This window comes from Rosa chinensis, chromosome 2 (assembly GCF_002994745.2).
Source record: "Rosa chinensis cultivar Old Blush chromosome 2, RchiOBHm-V2, whole genome shotgun sequence".
Lineage (NCBI taxonomy): Eukaryota > Viridiplantae > Streptophyta > Magnoliopsida > Rosales > Rosaceae > Rosa > Rosa chinensis.
Window position 1 is genome coordinate 68,117,433 of NC_037089.1, and position 16,970 is coordinate 68,134,402.

The 16,970-nt window shown below is 36.6% G+C and overlaps 2 protein-coding genes across 2 annotated transcripts; both read left to right on the plus strand.

Annotated features, from left to right (window-relative positions):
• The first annotated feature begins 275 nt into the window (after positions 1–275).
• On the plus strand, positions 276–6,752 carry LOC112189853 (actin-related protein 2/3 complex subunit 1B). Its single transcript, XM_024329229.2, has 15 exons — positions 276–497; positions 671–756; positions 1,705–1,781; positions 1,933–2,027; positions 2,989–3,058; positions 3,208–3,277; positions 3,834–3,907; positions 4,005–4,047; positions 4,641–4,722; positions 4,842–4,930; positions 5,044–5,129; positions 5,213–5,276; positions 5,962–6,068; positions 6,265–6,323; positions 6,431–6,752. The coding sequence occupies exons 1-15, from the start codon at positions 428–430 to the stop codon at positions 6,493–6,495; spliced, it is 1,137 nt and encodes a 378-aa protein (XP_024184997.1). The 5' UTR covers positions 276–427; the 3' UTR covers positions 6,496–6,752.
• Positions 6,753–9,770: 3,018 nt separating this feature from the next.
• Positions 9,771–16,428, plus strand: LOC112187619 (beta-amyrin synthase). The gene is made up of 16 exons (XM_024326495.2): positions 9,771–9,977; positions 12,086–12,271; positions 12,728–12,817; positions 12,933–13,133; positions 13,384–13,468; positions 13,621–13,787; positions 13,881–14,072; positions 14,187–14,300; positions 14,397–14,516; positions 14,627–14,749; positions 14,853–14,951; positions 15,138–15,194; positions 15,289–15,479; positions 15,620–15,797; positions 15,881–16,045; positions 16,178–16,428. Exons 1-16 carry the CDS (start codon positions 9,771–9,773, stop codon positions 16,298–16,300), a joined length of 2,298 nt encoding a protein of 765 aa, XP_024182263.1. The 3' UTR covers positions 16,301–16,428.
• The last annotated feature ends 542 nt before the right edge of the window (positions 16,429–16,970 follow it).

Genomic DNA, 16,970 nt, shown 5'->3' on the forward strand with positions numbered 1-16,970 from the left:
TGATAAAGGCCAAAATTATCCAAAAAAATAAAAAAAATTTAAAAAAAACTTAATTGAGTATTAGAGAAAAAAAAATATAATTTGTTTAGTAAGTGGATAATCTTATAAGATGGTTGGGTAAGTATATAGTTAAAATTTTAGTAAATGGACATTTTTTCCAAAAAAAAAAAAGTAAAAGTAAAAAGAAAAAAGAAATATTAAAAATTAGAATTTGTTTGGGAGACACATGCCAAGCACGTGACCAATGCCAACTTAAACGGAATGAGAAAGAAACATTGGATCTGATATCAAGCTCCAGATCTCTCTACCTATTCCCAAATTCACGTTCTCTCCCCTTTTAAACTTGTATTGCCACAATTCCAAGTCTTCAAAGCCACCGCAGCTGTGGATTTGCTTGAAGCTTCAAACTTTCTCTGGCGCTGAGGAAATGGCCGCGGTCGAAGTGCACCGTTTTGCTCAGTGCATCACTTGCCATGCTTGGAGCCCTGATCGCTCAAGTAATGTTTTTGGGTTTTGGTTTCTGATATTTGTTTTCTGTTTTTGTTTATTGGGCTGTATAAAGATTGAAGCTTTACTAGAGTCTGGTAATTGAAGGGTATTTACTGTATAGTTTATTGGCTTAAAGATCAAATTTTGATTGAAATTTTTGTAATTTGATGTTATTTTGCAGTGCTTGCATTTTGCCCAAATAACAATGAGGTTCACATCTATACTCTGATGCAATCCAAATGGGAAAAGCTGCATGTTCTTCAGAAGGTACCGTGTTTCTGACTCATGGGCTTGCAATGATAGTTGTCGAAAAAAAAACCAGTTATAATGTGATATTTAATGCAAAATTGGAGAGAGATGCAACTCGGGGAACCGAGTTTTGGTTGAAACAATTAGAGAGCAGTTTGAGTAGTTGTGAGAATGTAGTACAACTCATTAGGATGATTACTTGGAGATGTCAAGCACTTTCTCCCTGTAATGTGTTACTAGCTAAGTGATACAAATTTGATGGCTTCCTGGAATGTCCTGCCCTCCAACTTATGAAAAGTATTATTCTGTCTGATGTGTTGTTAGGAAAAGTGAAACTGTCAAGGTTAGAATTTGAAAATGACATTGTGTATATGTATTTGTGGGTTTCGATGGGTACATTTGTGTCTCTATCTCTGTAACAAAAATTTTCTTTCAGTTTTGATTTGGGGTTCGTTTTGTTTTGCCGCCTTCATACTTAGTAAGGAATTGAGGATACAGTTCCCTGCTTGGAGGACATTCTTTAGTAGAGGTCCTTATAAATGCTTTGCGGGTGGCATGGATGGAGAGGAATAGGAGGAATATTGAGGGAGCAAGGGATGTAGAGGCGGGGTTTTGGTGGAAAAAGTCCATTTTTGGGACTCCCTTTATCTGAGTATAGGGATGATCTACGTTTCTTCATGCAATCTCTTATGCTTTGAATGCTGTAGTATTTACTCTCTGTTAAATGCTGTTGTTCTACTTAGCTCTATAAAGTTCTCTAGTTTTTATAGAGTACTTCTTTTCCCCTGCGTTATATTGGTTTTCTTGTTCTTTTTTATGAAAGCTGTTCCCTATTAAAAAACTTGTCAACCTTTTTGCTATGTTTACTTTAGTGTCTTTGCTTTGTTGAAGGATTGGTTGATATATCTGTTGTCATTGATTGTGAGGTCATTGCACACAACTAATATATCGTTGGTTCATTCACAGCATGACCAAATTATTTCTGGGATAGACTGGAGTGCAAGGTCAAACAAAATAGTTACTTCATCTCATGATCGGAATTCGTGAGTATCTATCTGGTTTAAGATATTTTTAGATTTTTATATTTATAATAAATGACTATATTGACATGATATTTGGTCTCTCTCTCGCTTGCATTATATGTATTTGTATTATTTATTAATCTCTGTTTCACAAACTTTCTATTCTGTCTAGTTATGTCTGGAACCTAGAAGGATCAGAGTGGGTACCAACACTTGTCATCCTTCGGCTAAATCGTGCTGCACTTTGTGTTCAGTGGAGTCCAAAAGGTATTGAAGCACTTAAGTTTTCTGAACCTGAAATGTTTTGCACCTTACCATTTGTATTAAACTACCCAATTATAACTCTGGGCTTATAATAATTGTATATCATCTTTTTGGGCCATGATGTCCTTCCACACCATCATGTACAAGGAGGAGTCCGGATTTAAGAGCATTAGGATCTTGGAATATATATGTATGATGGACTGAGTCGTCAGGGTTACTGTTAGGTTTTAGCAAGGTAATAAATATGATCTGATGAATTTGTTTAACAGTGTAGTTATGCGTAATCCAGTCAATGTGTTCGACGGTCAAGATTGTTATGCACAGTTTGTTTTTTTGGTCGGGAAATTTTGTATGAGAAAAACCTGTGAAGGCGCCAATAAAAGTAAATAGATTAATTAAGAAAAAAAATGAGAGAAGGGGGTGGAGGGGTTGTGGAAAATGACAATTGGTCTGCTTTCATCTTGTAAAATTGGAAGGCAAGGATCAGCTAGTTTTTACCAAGTTGGATGCTTTGTATTGTTCTGTGCTCTTATAAATTTTTCTCATGTGTGGGCTTGTCCACAGTTTTTGTATTAGACAATTGGAAAAATCAAAAGCATCATTTTAGAGGAAAGTTGCATGTTATATATATATATATATATATATATATTTTTTTTTTTTTTTGAGAATTTAATTTCATTATATAAATATATTTTGAGAATTTAATTTCATCTTCTGAAAAATTGATTACAATGGAAATCTTGGCTATCCACACCCATCAGGTAGTAAAAACTTATAAGTGAGTACTATATATTCACCACAAATTGCATCAATGACTTGTGTTGACCAACTTGTTTCACAAGTTCTTCCCTATTTTCCCGTTGGGTTTCATCTTTCTTGGTGATTCCCCATTGTGTGTTGTCTATAAGTTCTTGGAAATCCAAATGTGTATATTCTTCACTGTTGCTCTTTTCTGTATCCTCAGAAAACAAGTTTGCTGTAGGAAGTGGGGCAAAAACTGTTTGCATATGCTACTATGAGCAAGAGAACAACTGGTAATTAACCTGTTGTAGTTGTCTATTTTCTTTTTGTTCATATACTTGTGATAAGTGATTAGTACATTATCATTTGATCCACAATTGCTTCAAATTTGCATTGTTTTTTGTTGGTTTATGGTTAATGTTTTTTATTTTTACCTTTTCAGGTGGGTCAGTAAACTGATCAGAAAAAGACACGACTCTTCTGTTACAAGTGTTGCTTGGCATCCCAATAATGTACGCATTTTTCTTCAGTACCACATGTTTCATGTGCTTATTGTAGATAGTGACTGTATAGGTTGATGTCAACCTATTTGGGAAAGGTCCATGGTAGTTATTGTTTTCATAAATATTGCAACCCCCTTGGCATGCATGTGGGTTGGGGCAATAGCATGGACGCTGGATAAAGCACTACTCACCAAAAAGGTGGGAGATTTGGGTATCCATTGTCAAAAAGTTACTCGTAGGATGTGAATCCTTTGTTTATTCTTTTCTGAAATTGAATTTTGTCACCTGAACTAGGGACTCAGGTTTGCAATACAGAACTGTCTTTCAGGAATTAAAAAGCTTTTCTTTTGTTGTTTTACTGTATTCAAATGGCATTTGTATTTCCAATTAATATAGTGTTTTTATTTATTTATTTTATCTTCTATGTAATATAGTTGCCTTGATATGCTTTCTTGCTTGCTGGTGTACTGTTGGCAAACGTTTTATGTTTGCTTGTTTGTTATTGATGTTAAGAATACAGGCATTTACCATGTTTAACTGTTCATACTGTGCTTATTCTTTACAGATTCTTCTTGCAACAGCATCTACAGATGGAAAATGCCGAATATTTTCCACTTACATTAAGGTCGTCGATGCAAAGTATGTTATGCATTGGTGTAGAGCTGCATTCGTTGTAGGTCGATTTCTTGTGCTAATTGCATTACATGTAATTATAATACTTGTTGCAAATTCCCAGGGAATCAAAAACAGTCTCATCTTCAGATGCAAAGTTTGGAGAGGTGCAAAATCTTCCCTTGTAAATCGTGTTTTTTTTTTTTCTTTAAATAATTTGTCTCTTTATATGTACAACTTAAGCTGGTAGAAATGACAAGAATTAATGAGCTTATATCCCTGATGCTTCCATTTTTCTCTATGCATTACTCATGGATTGTTCTTTCTTGGCTTAGCTTCAATAGCATTTCCCATTATGAACATTGCAGTAGTGTTGTCAAAGTAAACATGTTAAAGTCTAGCTAGTTCCCGAAGAGAACAATAAAATTTTAGCCCATTTTGTAATCAAGGCATGCAATTGGTGTACGAAGATTTGGTACCGACTGTTTTATGTTCCATTCTGTTTTGTTTGTACTGATTTGTTATTTCAAATAGTAACTTCGAAGATTAGATTGTCAAGAACTAATGTTCTATTCTAACCTACTTGGTTTTCTGAAATAAAATAAAAAACTAGATTTTAAGGTATTGTTTTTCTGTACAGGCCATAATTTAAGATCCCATGAAGTTCTGTTGTGGAGTGGCCATATGTTTTATAGCTACTTTATGTACACATTTTATGAAAATTTTCAAGCAAACCTAACCTATTTTTCTGGTGAAACAGCTAATTCTTCAGCTTGATCTATCGTCTTCTTGGGCATTTGGTGTGAGGTGGTCACCAAGTGGCAATACCTTAGCATATGTAGGTCAGACATATCTCCCCTCATTTGTTAGAATTTTTTTGTTTGGTTTAGCATTAATTGATAGGTATGATTTCAAATAGTTTTATTCTTAGTTATCATTTCTGCTTTGTGGCACTATACAGGCCATAACTCTATGATTTACTTTGTCGATGAGGTGGGGCCTTCTCCTCTGGCTCAAAATGTTGCATTCCGTGATTTGCCTCTCCGTGATGTGGGTCAGCATCCACTCTTCGTAACTTTTTGACACTATATATATCTTCTCCAGATATAATCAACTAACTTTTTCTATCTGAACACTGCCAATCAATATGCGGCATATTTCAGGTCTTATTTCTTTCTGAACGACTAGTCGTTGGTGTGGGATTTGATTGCAACCCCATGGTTTTTGCAGCAGATGAAAGAGGAATATGGTAATATCTTTACTTTTGGTAACAGCTTGCTGTAGCATTTGAACAATGATAGTGAAGTATTAACCTTGTTATTTTCTCTGTAGGAGTTTTATAAGATTTCTTGGGGAAAGAAGGATTACTTCTTCAGGTCCAAAATATGGTTCACAGGTACCTGGTTGTTTATCAAGTATGTGTTTATGGAACTGCATGTGCGGGTGTGCAAGAGAGAAAGGGGACACAAGCTTCGCATTTCCCTATAGTGGGTCTTGAATGTAGATCTTTTGATCTTATAAAAAAAAAGAGGGGAGTGATTTTGCACTCCACTTTTAACTAAAAAGAGCACAAGGTTAAAACATATGCAATTGTGGAGTGATAAATCACTCCCAAGAAAATGAATTTAGGATGTTGCCAGTGCTGTCATACCATGGTGAACATGTCCAATAGGGTGGGGATGGATTTTGGTTGAGGTGCATGTATTGAATAAGGAAAAACAAAACACAAGGAATGTTAAATGATGGCATCGTTCTGGGTTTGAAATGTGAAATTGCTTGGTTGTTTTTGTTTTGCCCTGCTGATAGTAGCACATGCAGCAGGGCGAAGGACCCATTATTAGCTCTCATTTACTCCACTTCTTTTTTGTTGGCCTGGTGAATTTGTATTCCTTCCTAAGTTAAGCCTGTGCAGCTTTTTGCAAAATTTGAAGTACTTAAAAGCAGTTTTATGCTCTGGTATGACAGAAATATGTGGAACACTTGGAGTTGATAAGGAGTATTTCACGAGGGACTTCAGTTTTAGCCAAATATGGGATCTGTTATGTATGAGCTGGACATCTCTAACTTGTTTTTGCTTACAGCTTTCTGGAGCATTTCGGACGCTATATGGCCAACCAAAGCATGGATTGAGCAATGATACAAATGACCATTCAAGACCACAAGGAACCGTCCATGAAAACTGCATTAAGTACTCCACTGTTTCTTCTCGTAGACATTCCTTGTTTAGTATCCCAACTTCCACTGGAAATGTTATGCACCCACTCTACCTGTCATGGACAAGTAATTGAGTGGATGAGCAACACCTGAGAGAGGATGCAGGGTAAATTTTGTGAATCTGCTATATTTTGTATTTAATTGTATGACATGTTTCTTTGTAACTGTAGTTGTATTGTGCCGCTTGGAACTTCAGGGAGTTCTAAAGTAATGCGCTTCAGCACATCAGGTTAGTAATTGGATAGGAACTTGGTTCCAATTGTTCATTTAAAAAACCTATCCTAATTGTTGGGGACTCATCTTTCATTGTTTCTAACACCTTGACTTGGATCACAGGATTGGATGGAAAAGTCGTTGTCTGGGATCTGGAGAATCAAGCAGACTTATCAGAGTATTTTTAAACCTAACATAAACATGAAGTATATCTTTATGTAATGTTGATGGCATTGGAAATGTTCTTGTATATTTGATGTATACTGAGCAATTGGTAATATCTCTACAAAAGCCTAGGAGAAAAACAGAGATCTTGATGATTTTATTTGTGTATACCTCGTGTATCACTACATGTATTGTATTGTATTGTCTTGTGTCCTCACTGATAAAAAAGAGTGATGTTTGTGACAAGAAAATTTTCGTTTGTGTAGTAGTATTATCATTATCACTCCTTCAAATTATTGAATTGCCTCTTGTATGTTCCTACTGAAGGCTGTTGTGGAAGTGCCATGGACCATGGATTGGTCTGCAAAATAGTTGTTCATCTAGTGATCAAAACTAGTGCCCTTCCATTCTACGGGTGGAATGTGAGCAAGATGGCCAGGAAAAAAAGACAAAAAAAAGGAGAAATATCACAAAAGCATGCTTGCCCATGGCCCATGGGAATAGTAGAGTTACCTATGGAAGGCGGCTGCCAGTGGTGCCATCTCACAAGACTTCTACCCCGTTGGTGGTCTTCTTTCCTCCAAGAAGATCGATCCGAATATATTCACGGGGATGATGACGTCCATTTGGGGCTTGGAGAACAGGCTGATGATTCACAAGCATGGTGCTCGATTTGTGCTCAAGTTTGTTGTGGTAAGTGAATGCAAACATATCACCCTTGGTTTTCGGTAAGACTGTTTCTATTAAACAGTGACAAATGTGGTCCGTGACTCATCAGAAGTTTCGGTATAATTGAGTGTAATCTATCAACTTTCAAATAATATTTTTATTTATCATTTTTCTAATGTGACTCATCAGAAGTTTCGGTATAATTGAGTGTAATCTATCAACTTTCAAATAATATTTTTATTTGTCATTTTTCTAATGTGATATTTATCCTCTCCAATAATTTGCACTACGTTGGAGTCTATGCTGCGTGGATTGGAGGTTTTTGGCTAACTGCTTGACCTAAGCCCCTATCAACTGAGGGGACGACTCTACCACAAAAGTCTAGCCCGCCAACTTTCCTTTCTTCTTCCCGCGAGTTGAAGTCAATATGTCGGAATTTGCTGTTTAATTATGTCGCTGTTTTTCTTTTTCCAGTTTGCTGTTGTTGGCTGTACTAATATTGGTACCCCTAGAGGATAGACTTTGTCTCTTTCTCGGCCTGCTGATGTATCTTTCCTAAGGCTCCTAGCCTTGGCATCTTTACGACTTTACCACTGAATGAAGATGGATGAGCCCGGAACTGATGAAATTCGGGGAAAAAAACACGGAACCTAGGAAAGATATGGAAAGTGAAGTAGGATTCCTATCCGAAACAGTAACGATGCACCATCACCAATAATACATTATACATGAGTCACTACACCAGTAGTGGTTGTTTTCATATGGCATTCTTTAACCATGCTAGTACCAATTAACTAGCTGAAAAAATAGTACGGAGACACTAATACTGTAGTTTAGGTGGGTGATAGGGATGGGGTGGAGATTGCGTGGTTGGTCTGTAGGGCGAGACCATATCATGATACTTGAAATTTGGTTGACTATCAATAGGTGGAAGAAACTGGACGAACATTCAAAACCTAGCTTCATATTTTCCAACATGATACTTTAAATTTGGTTGACTATCAGTAGGCGGAAGAAACTGGACGAACATTCAAAAGCTAGCTTCATATTTTCCGACAAAACAAACTAATCCCCATAATACACTTGGCGAGATCATATCATGATACTTGAAATTTGGTTGACTATCAATAGGCGGAAGAAACTGGACGAACATTCAAAACCTAGCTTCATATTTTCCGACAAAACAAACTAATCCCAATAATGCACTTGGCGAGATCATATCATGATATTTGAAATTTGGTTGACTATCAATAGGCGTGAGAAACTGGATGAACATTCAAAACCTAGCTTCATATTTTCCGGACAAAACAAACTAATCCCAATAATACACTTAGTACGTCAGAGGAGAGAAGAGTCAATAAGGTGTGTGAAGACTAGTCCCAATAATACACCTAGTACGTTAGAGGAGAGAAGAGTCAATAAGGTGTGTGAAGACTAGTCCCAAGTGTAGGTTAGAGGAGAGAAGAGTCAATAAGGTGTGTGAAGAGTCAATAAGGTGTGTGAAGACTAGTCCCAAGTGTAGGTTAGAGGAGAGGAGTCAATAAGGTGTGTGAAGAGTCAATAAGGTGTGTGAAGACTAGTCCCAAGTGTAGGTTAGAGGAGAGAAGAGTCAATAAGGTGTGTGAAGAGTCAATAAGGTGTGTGAAGACTAGTCCCAAGTGTATGTTAGAGGAGAGAAGAGTCAATAAGGTGTGTGAAGACTAGTCCCAAGTGTATGTTAGAGGAGAGAAGAGTCAATAAGTTGTGTGAAGACTAGTCCCAATAATACATCTAGTACGTTAGAGGAGAGAAGTGTCAACTTATTGTGTGAAGACTTTAGAACAAACTAATCCCAATAATACACTTGGTACGGTAGTCTCTCCGATTCTCTCTTCTTCACACAATAAGTTGACTCTTCATTAAAACTTTAGAACAATTGTGAGTTAGCTAATTAACCTGCACAGCTCGATCGGTTATTCCACATAGGACAATTCTTAGGTACAATGAGCACATTCACTTCTATTGTTGATTAACATACTTGTACCTAATTAATTTATCATCTAACGGTCCATATCTTAGATTAACCTTTAAAGATCGTTTCTGTAAAAAAATCAATCGAATCAGAAATCGTTTAATTATCTAATTGAATTAAACAAATGGATGGTTCTAACAACACTTACTATCATGATGAGGTTTGACGTAGTACTCATGGTCGTCTTCTGATTATAGCTATGGCATTTTTGAAGAGGAGTTCCAATCAAGCCACCCAGACAGACGAAGAAGAAAAAGAAGAAGAAGAGTCGTTGGTATAGTGTTTTGGTCGATGTTTAGTATTCAATGTATTTTTTGTAAATATAAATTTATCTTTTTAATTTAGAGATGTTGGGTTAGAGTTGAGTACTTGAGTTAGAATTTAACAAGGTTAGTAGGCTGGTAAGAGATGGTTAGGCTGAGTAGGCAACAAATGCCAAGTGTCAAAATTTTATAGGGAGACAGGGAAGGGGACAAAAGATTTGAAGCCCCTCGTCCACACATACTTTTGTTCACACAATCACACTACAAGGCAGTTGATAAAAGCCTATCTAGCGAGGCAATCTATATAAAGGAAGTCCATTGAAGCTAGCAATAATATATTGCAGCATTCCATGAAATGTGGAAGCTTAAGGTTGCAGAAGGTGGGGAAGATTCCTCGGCTTACATTTACAGCACGAACAACTTTGTGGGAAGGCAGACATGGGAGTTTGATCCTGATGCAGGGACTGCTGAAGAGCGAGCTGAGGTTGAAGCGGCTCGTCTTCATTTCTACAACAACCGCCATCAGGTTAAGCCCAGTGGTGACCTTCTTTGGAGATTGCAGGTACTTAATTGATACAATGGGATGACCTTTCCCCAATGAGAAAATATTTCAAACAGTACCCGAACTTAGGCCGACTCCTAACTTCAGTACCCGACTATGTAAAACTATCACTTTGGTACCCCCAGTTTGAAGCTCGACCCAAGAATGGTACACGCTGTCCATCACAACGTTAAGTCTTTGCTACGTGGCAAACCATGAGGGCCCTCAAAATATGCGACGTGGTTAGCTAGTTAACGCCGTGATGGACGGAGTGTACCATTCTTGGGTCGGACTTCAAACTTGGGGTACCAAAGTGATAGTTTTGCATAGTCGGGTACTGAAGTTAAGAATGAGCCTTAGTTCAGGTACTGTTTGTAACATTTTTTCTTCCCTAATCAAATCAGCCTCTGTCATTAAAGAGAGTTTTGATTCGGTTGTCTCCAGAGGTCCGCCTGGACCATCCGGATATACCATGAAAAAAGGCTTATCCTATCTCTCATTCCTTCGTTTCTTGCTTTACGTCTTCTCAATGAAGAATCATCAGTATCGGTTACGCTATATATATATGGCTGTGTAGAAAGCAAGTCGCTGAATTATTTAACAACCTAGCTTGCACCGAAATGTTCTTTTAGCTAGTTAGTCACTAAATATATTTGCCCGCATTATTTGGTTTAATATGTTAAATGATCATCAATGTTTTGGTCTCCTAATGACCAGCATATCATAAACTCTTATATTTTGATAAGAGTATCTATATAGGTCAAGTGAAGTCCGCCTACATAATGTTATGAAACTAATCACAGCAGCCTATGTTGACTAAGAATAGTCCAAGTCTCCTTTATTTTCTATTTCAATTTAGCTATACGCACCGTTTCGTTCGTCCTCGTAATGGAGACTAATAGCTGCTTTCACGTTAGGATATTGACCAATGTTGAGGTGGCACGTGTCTCACATGACCACGCTATAGCTATATAATTCTGCTTTCCCTTGTAGAAGAATCGTCAATCAATATAATTGCAGTTTCTATTTGAGATATTTTGATCCAAGTCCTTTTTGTTCTATAAAAGTTGGATGTAGTCCGCGCATATTTTCTTGTTAATTGTGGTCCATTTGGTTTTTTTAATAGTCCATTTTACCCTTAGAACCAAATAAGGTAAATAATTCTAAATTCACTAATTGAATCACAATTTTAGCTCAATGTTAAATTTCAAATTCAAATTCCATAATCTACAGTTCATCAATGAATAATTTTCAGATATACACTAAATACATTCCTATGATATCAATATACCTAAGATGTAGGAATAGAAATATCGAATTCTATTCTTATCTGCTGCATTCCAAATTGTTAGGGGTAAATATGAGCCATGAGCTAGTAACCAGTAACCACCCACTACCTAAGATCAAGGTCCTAGGTTCGAGTCACCATGTGGGTAGGAGTGAAATCCTTTGATTCTTTTTTAAAGAAGAAAAAAAAAAACACCCAAAAATATCAAAACGTTTTCATTTGACTTATGACTAATTAATAGGGCTAAATACTAGTTAGTACCATGTGGTTTAGGTCCAAAATCAATTCAGTCACTGGACTTCTAATTTCATCAAAAACACCTCTGCACTTTCAATTTTGATCTAATAGATCCAATTCGTTAATATTATGTTATGAGTTCAAGTTATAGTTGGATTATTTGTTGAAAAAATATTTATTTTTAATAGTAGGACTCACTCCTAAATTGACTATGCAGACCATCTCGACACCACATCATAAAACATAGGCCATATATGAGCCACATTAACAAGTTAAATAACTCAATTGTCGGAAAACTAACAAATTGAACTTATTAGATCAAAATTGAAAGTACATGGGTGTTTTTGATGAAATTAGAAGTTCAGAGACTGAATTGATTTTGTACCTAAACCACAGGGTAGTAATTTGTATTTAGCCCTTAATATTTCCTTCATATATGTTCCCGCCTAATCAAAAAAGCTTCATTGTTTGCTTCGAAGCTCAATCTAACATTTGCTTGGAAGTTAATTAATAATCCCCATTGATATACTAGGGTCTTAATTTTGTATTTTTGGTTTGAATTAAAAATCATATCATTGATTTTCTCAAGTATTGTAAACTGCAGTTCCTAAGGGAGAAGCAGTTCAAACAGACAATTCCTCCAATAAAAATTGAAGATGGCGAGGTTATCACATATGAAAAAACCACAGATGCATTGAGAAGGTCTGTCCACTTCTTCTCAGCGCTGCAAGCAAGCGATGGCCATTGGCCTGCGGAAAATGCTGGCCCTTTATTTTTCCTTCCTCCTATGGTCAGTACTTTGCTTCTCTATAGCTATAATTGACAGTCATCCATACTAGAGGTACCATTGTGAACTTTTGTGGATTGAGAGAAACACATACGTGTTCGTGTGCATGTGAATGCAACCCCATCTTCTCGACTTTGCAAACCCAGAACAAACTGGGGAATATTGGCGATCCAATTAAGAATTACAAGGATCTCCAAAAACCAGTTCTGATTAGTATCATGTTAACCAATCACTACATCCGTAAAACATAAATGAATAAAATGATTGATGATCGATTTATATAAATCTTGCATTTATTGATAGCTAATTTCTTTATATGTGTGTGTAACAGATTGAAGGTTTCATGCTTGCTTAATGTAAAGTATTTTATTTCTATTAATTTTTATTTGATACTTTTAGGACTATATTATAAGTTTACAACTACTAACTGGATGTCTACTTTCTACCCTAAATTTTCAGGTCATAGTTATGCACATTACGGGGCATCTTAACAGTGTATTCTCTGAGGAGCATCGCAAAGAAATTCTGCGTTACATATACTATCATCAGGTACATATATATAGTCTTTGATATTCATTGGCACAAATTTATCCACTTCTGCATACTTCAATCTGCCACTGTCTAAAGAATGTAAATTATTCATGTATGCTTTGAGGTATATCAGAATGAAGATGGTGGTTGGGGACTACATGTCGAAGGTCATAGCACCATGTTCAGCACAGCTCTCAGCTACATTTGTATGCGTATTCTCGGAGAAGGACCTGATGATGGTGGCCAAGACAATGCTTGTCCGAGAGCAAGAAAATGGATTCTTGATCATGGTGGTGTCACACACATACCCTCTTGGGGAAAGACTTGGCTTTCGGTAAGGACCGGTAATTAATGTTAGGGCCGCCAAATCTGTTCACCAAATGATGTCAATCGATCAGTACTGTGTTTCAAATAAATGATGCTAATTTAGACCAGATTGGACTATTTTGTGACTGCCAGTGTTCTTTAAACTTACAAGTTATATTTCTGTACAAAGGAGGAGAGTCGTTGCAATAGGATCAAATGCTGTGCCTATAGTGAGATCCACAAACTGATTTTAATTGTATGAATTTAATTTCTTGTAGATACTCGGTTTGTTTAATTGGTCTGGAAGCAACCCTATTCCCCCAGAGTTTTGGACTATTCCTTCATTTCTTCCTATGCATCCAGGTAATTAGCACACTGCTTGCCTGCTCTCTTTCAAATCATTTTCTTTCATTTTCTATTTTGAAATGCTATAAGCAGTACTCATTTATATATATGTACGTATTGGTGATTTATTTTTGTACTTTGATTTTAATCACTTTCTCATACAAATGCAGCAAAAATGTGGTGCTATAGTAGGACGTCTTACATGCCAATGTCATACCTATATGGAAAAAGGTTTGTTGGCCCAATTACACCTCTCATTCTTCAATTGAGGGACGAACTTTTTATTCAACCTTACACTGAAATCAATTGGAAGGAAGTACGCCATCTATGTGCCAAAGTGAGTATTCAACTTGATGTATTTCAAATTTCAAGCCATAAAATAGTTTGTATTCAGGACCTGAATCACCTGATTACACAAATTTAATTGCAGGAGGATATCTACTACCCTCATCCTTGGATACAGGATCTCCTTTGGGATACCCTCTACATTTCCACAGAGCCTCTTCTTACCCGTTGGCCTTTCAACAAGTTGATCAGAGAAAAGGCTCTACAAGTGACGATGGAGCATATTCATTACGAAGATGAGAACAGCCGATACATTACCATGGGGTGTTTGGAAAAGGTAATGTATATGGAGAAAATCTTTTCCTCGTTCTGTTGGATATCATATATTATCCCAGTTCTAACTCCCAACTTATTTCCTATTCTACTGGGATTTGCGCAACTCGATAAATAGGTGTTATGTATGCTTGCCTGTTGGGCTGAAGATCCAAATGGGGACTATTTCAAGAAGCATCTAGCTAGGATCCCGGATTATTTATGGGTTGCTGAAGATGGGATGAAGATGCAAGTTAGTTCACAATAAGATACAATATATATGAATTGTTTTAATTGTACGTTTTTCATCTTTTTCAACATTCAAACTTTACTCTATATTGTGGTGCAGAGTTTTGGCAGTCAGGAGTGGGATACTAGTATTGCCATTCAAGCTTTGCTTGCTAGTAATCTCAAGGATGAAATTGGACCAACGCTTGCTAGAGGACATGACTTCATAAAGAAATCTCAGGTTTATATCTAGTTCTAATGAAGTCACGTGTCATTTTTTGTGAGAAATGTCAGTCCAGTTATTTGTTCAGAGTTCAGACTAGCTAATGACTCTACACTCAAATTTTGAAGGTCAAGGACAACCCTTCTGGTGACTTCAAAAGCATGTACCGCCACATTTCTAAAGGATCGTGGACTTTCTCCGATCAAGATCATGGATGGCAAGTTTCTGATTGCACTGCAGAAGGTTTAAAGGTAACAAACTTTGCTCCAATGCTTCACGTCAGGTTTTCTTATCCAATATAGCTTGTTAATTATTATTCCATGTTTCTCACCATAGTCACACTCACCTCCACAGTGTTGTTTTCTGTTGTCGATGATGCCATCGGAGATAGTTGGTGAAAAAATGGAGCCTGAGCGCTTGTACGATTCTGTCAATGTTCTTCTTTCCCTACAGGTGATATAACTTGTCTAAAGTAATCAAATCTGGAGAAAGTTATTAATGATTCTTTCACTCTGCAAGAGCTGCTTTACTTCCAAGATTTTAATCAACTTTCAGCTGTTTTAACTTCTCCATTCTAGCTCATTGGTATCTTATGTCTTTGTGATCATAAAAAATGGTCGACTTTACGTATCATTGCAGAGCAAGAATGGTGGTTTTTCAGCCTGGGAGCCAGCAGGGGCAGCAGAATGGTTAGAAGTAAGAATTTTATCAAATCAATATCATGCATACATGTTGATCGGGGAACTCTGTCCAATGAGTTGTCATATTCTTACTTGTTTTATTTCCTCAGCTGTTAAATCCGACAGAGTTCTTGGAGGACATTGTAATTGAGCATGAACATGTTGAGTGCACTTCATCTGTAATCCAGGCTTTAGTTCTGTTCAAGAAGCTACACCCTGGGCATAGGAAGAAAGAGATTGAACATTCCATCACCAATGCTGTACGCTACGTTGAAAATATGCAAATGCCGGATGGTTCATGGTATATATGTTTCTATTCTATGCAATCAATCTATGAATCTATGATTAAGAAAATATGTTACTTTGTTACTTTCACCTAGTACAGGAAAAAAAAAATGGAGAACTTGAATAATAAGTAAACTCTTATAAACATTTGAACAGGTATGGAGATTGGGGAGTTTGCTTCACATATGGTACCTGGTTTGCACTAGGAGGATTGGCAGCTGCTGGCAAGACTTTTAGCACTTGTGCAGCCATGCGCAACGGGGTTAGCTTTCTACTTACGGTGCAGAGAGAGAACGGTGGTTGGGGAGAGAGTTATCTTTCATGTCCACAAAAGGTAACTAATTAATTAAAGCATTGAGTTTCCTAATCCGTCTTAAATTATGATAACTCAATATCTCTCTGACTTGGGTGATCCAGACATACATTCCTCTCGAAGGAAACCGATCCAATCTAGTACATACTGCTTGGGCTATGATGGGTCTCATTCATGCGGGACAGGCAGAAAGAGACCCAACACCTCTTCATCGCGCAGCAAAGTTTATAATCAATTCTCAACTGGAAAATGGTGATTTTCCCCAGCAGGTATTTTAATTCTTTGCATAACAAAATTTTCATCCTGGTAGTGAAGAAGATATGCACAAATTATATAGTATGTTAATTTTATGTAGTACTTGCAGTGTTTTGTAACTATTAAACACTGAATTAATATGGCAGGAAATCACTGGAGTCTTCAAGAAGAACTGCATGCTACATTTTGCAGCATATAGAAATATATTCCCACTGTGGGCTCTTGCAGAATATCGCAATTGTTTTCCCTTGCCTTCCAAGGTGATGTAGGATGAGATTTTAGCCAATTTTAAAAAAAAATCTCGAAAAGAAAGAAGCGTCTTCACATTAAGAAGAATAATTTGAATATTGGAAATTGTAATTCAAATAGGCTTCTTAATGATGGAATTAATCATAAATTACTATTTTGGATATATCGGGATTTTCGAGCAAAATCTTAATTGGGAATCCAAGCGTAATATTCTTTAGTATCTAGGATTCTATTTCTGATTTTTATTTAATCAAGTTTAATTAGCCAGGTTTCCTAGTTTTAGTCCACAATAAATTGTTCTTTATGTTTTCTAGTTGTATTAGGTTTATGCTATGTGCCATATATAAGGCAACTCTTAGATTGTAATTTTCATTCAAGTTATCAATAAAAAAACCAAATATTAGAGAAATTTCTCTATGTTTCTTACGGCTGTGTCCGTAATTGCTAGTGGATTCTATCTCATCTCATATGGCTTTCGATGCTTGACGGAGCCTTTTACTATCGTGTTCACGCTTCCCGCATCACAAGGGCTAAGGGGCTCCCCATATTATGTAGCTCTCATCCAAAATAAAGGATCAAACATCTCAGTAGATGAAAATGGGAATATAAACGAAAATCAATCTCTGTATATAAGATAAACAATATATAGGGCTGTACTACTGTTTATTATTGTTATGGAGCTTTCTTGCT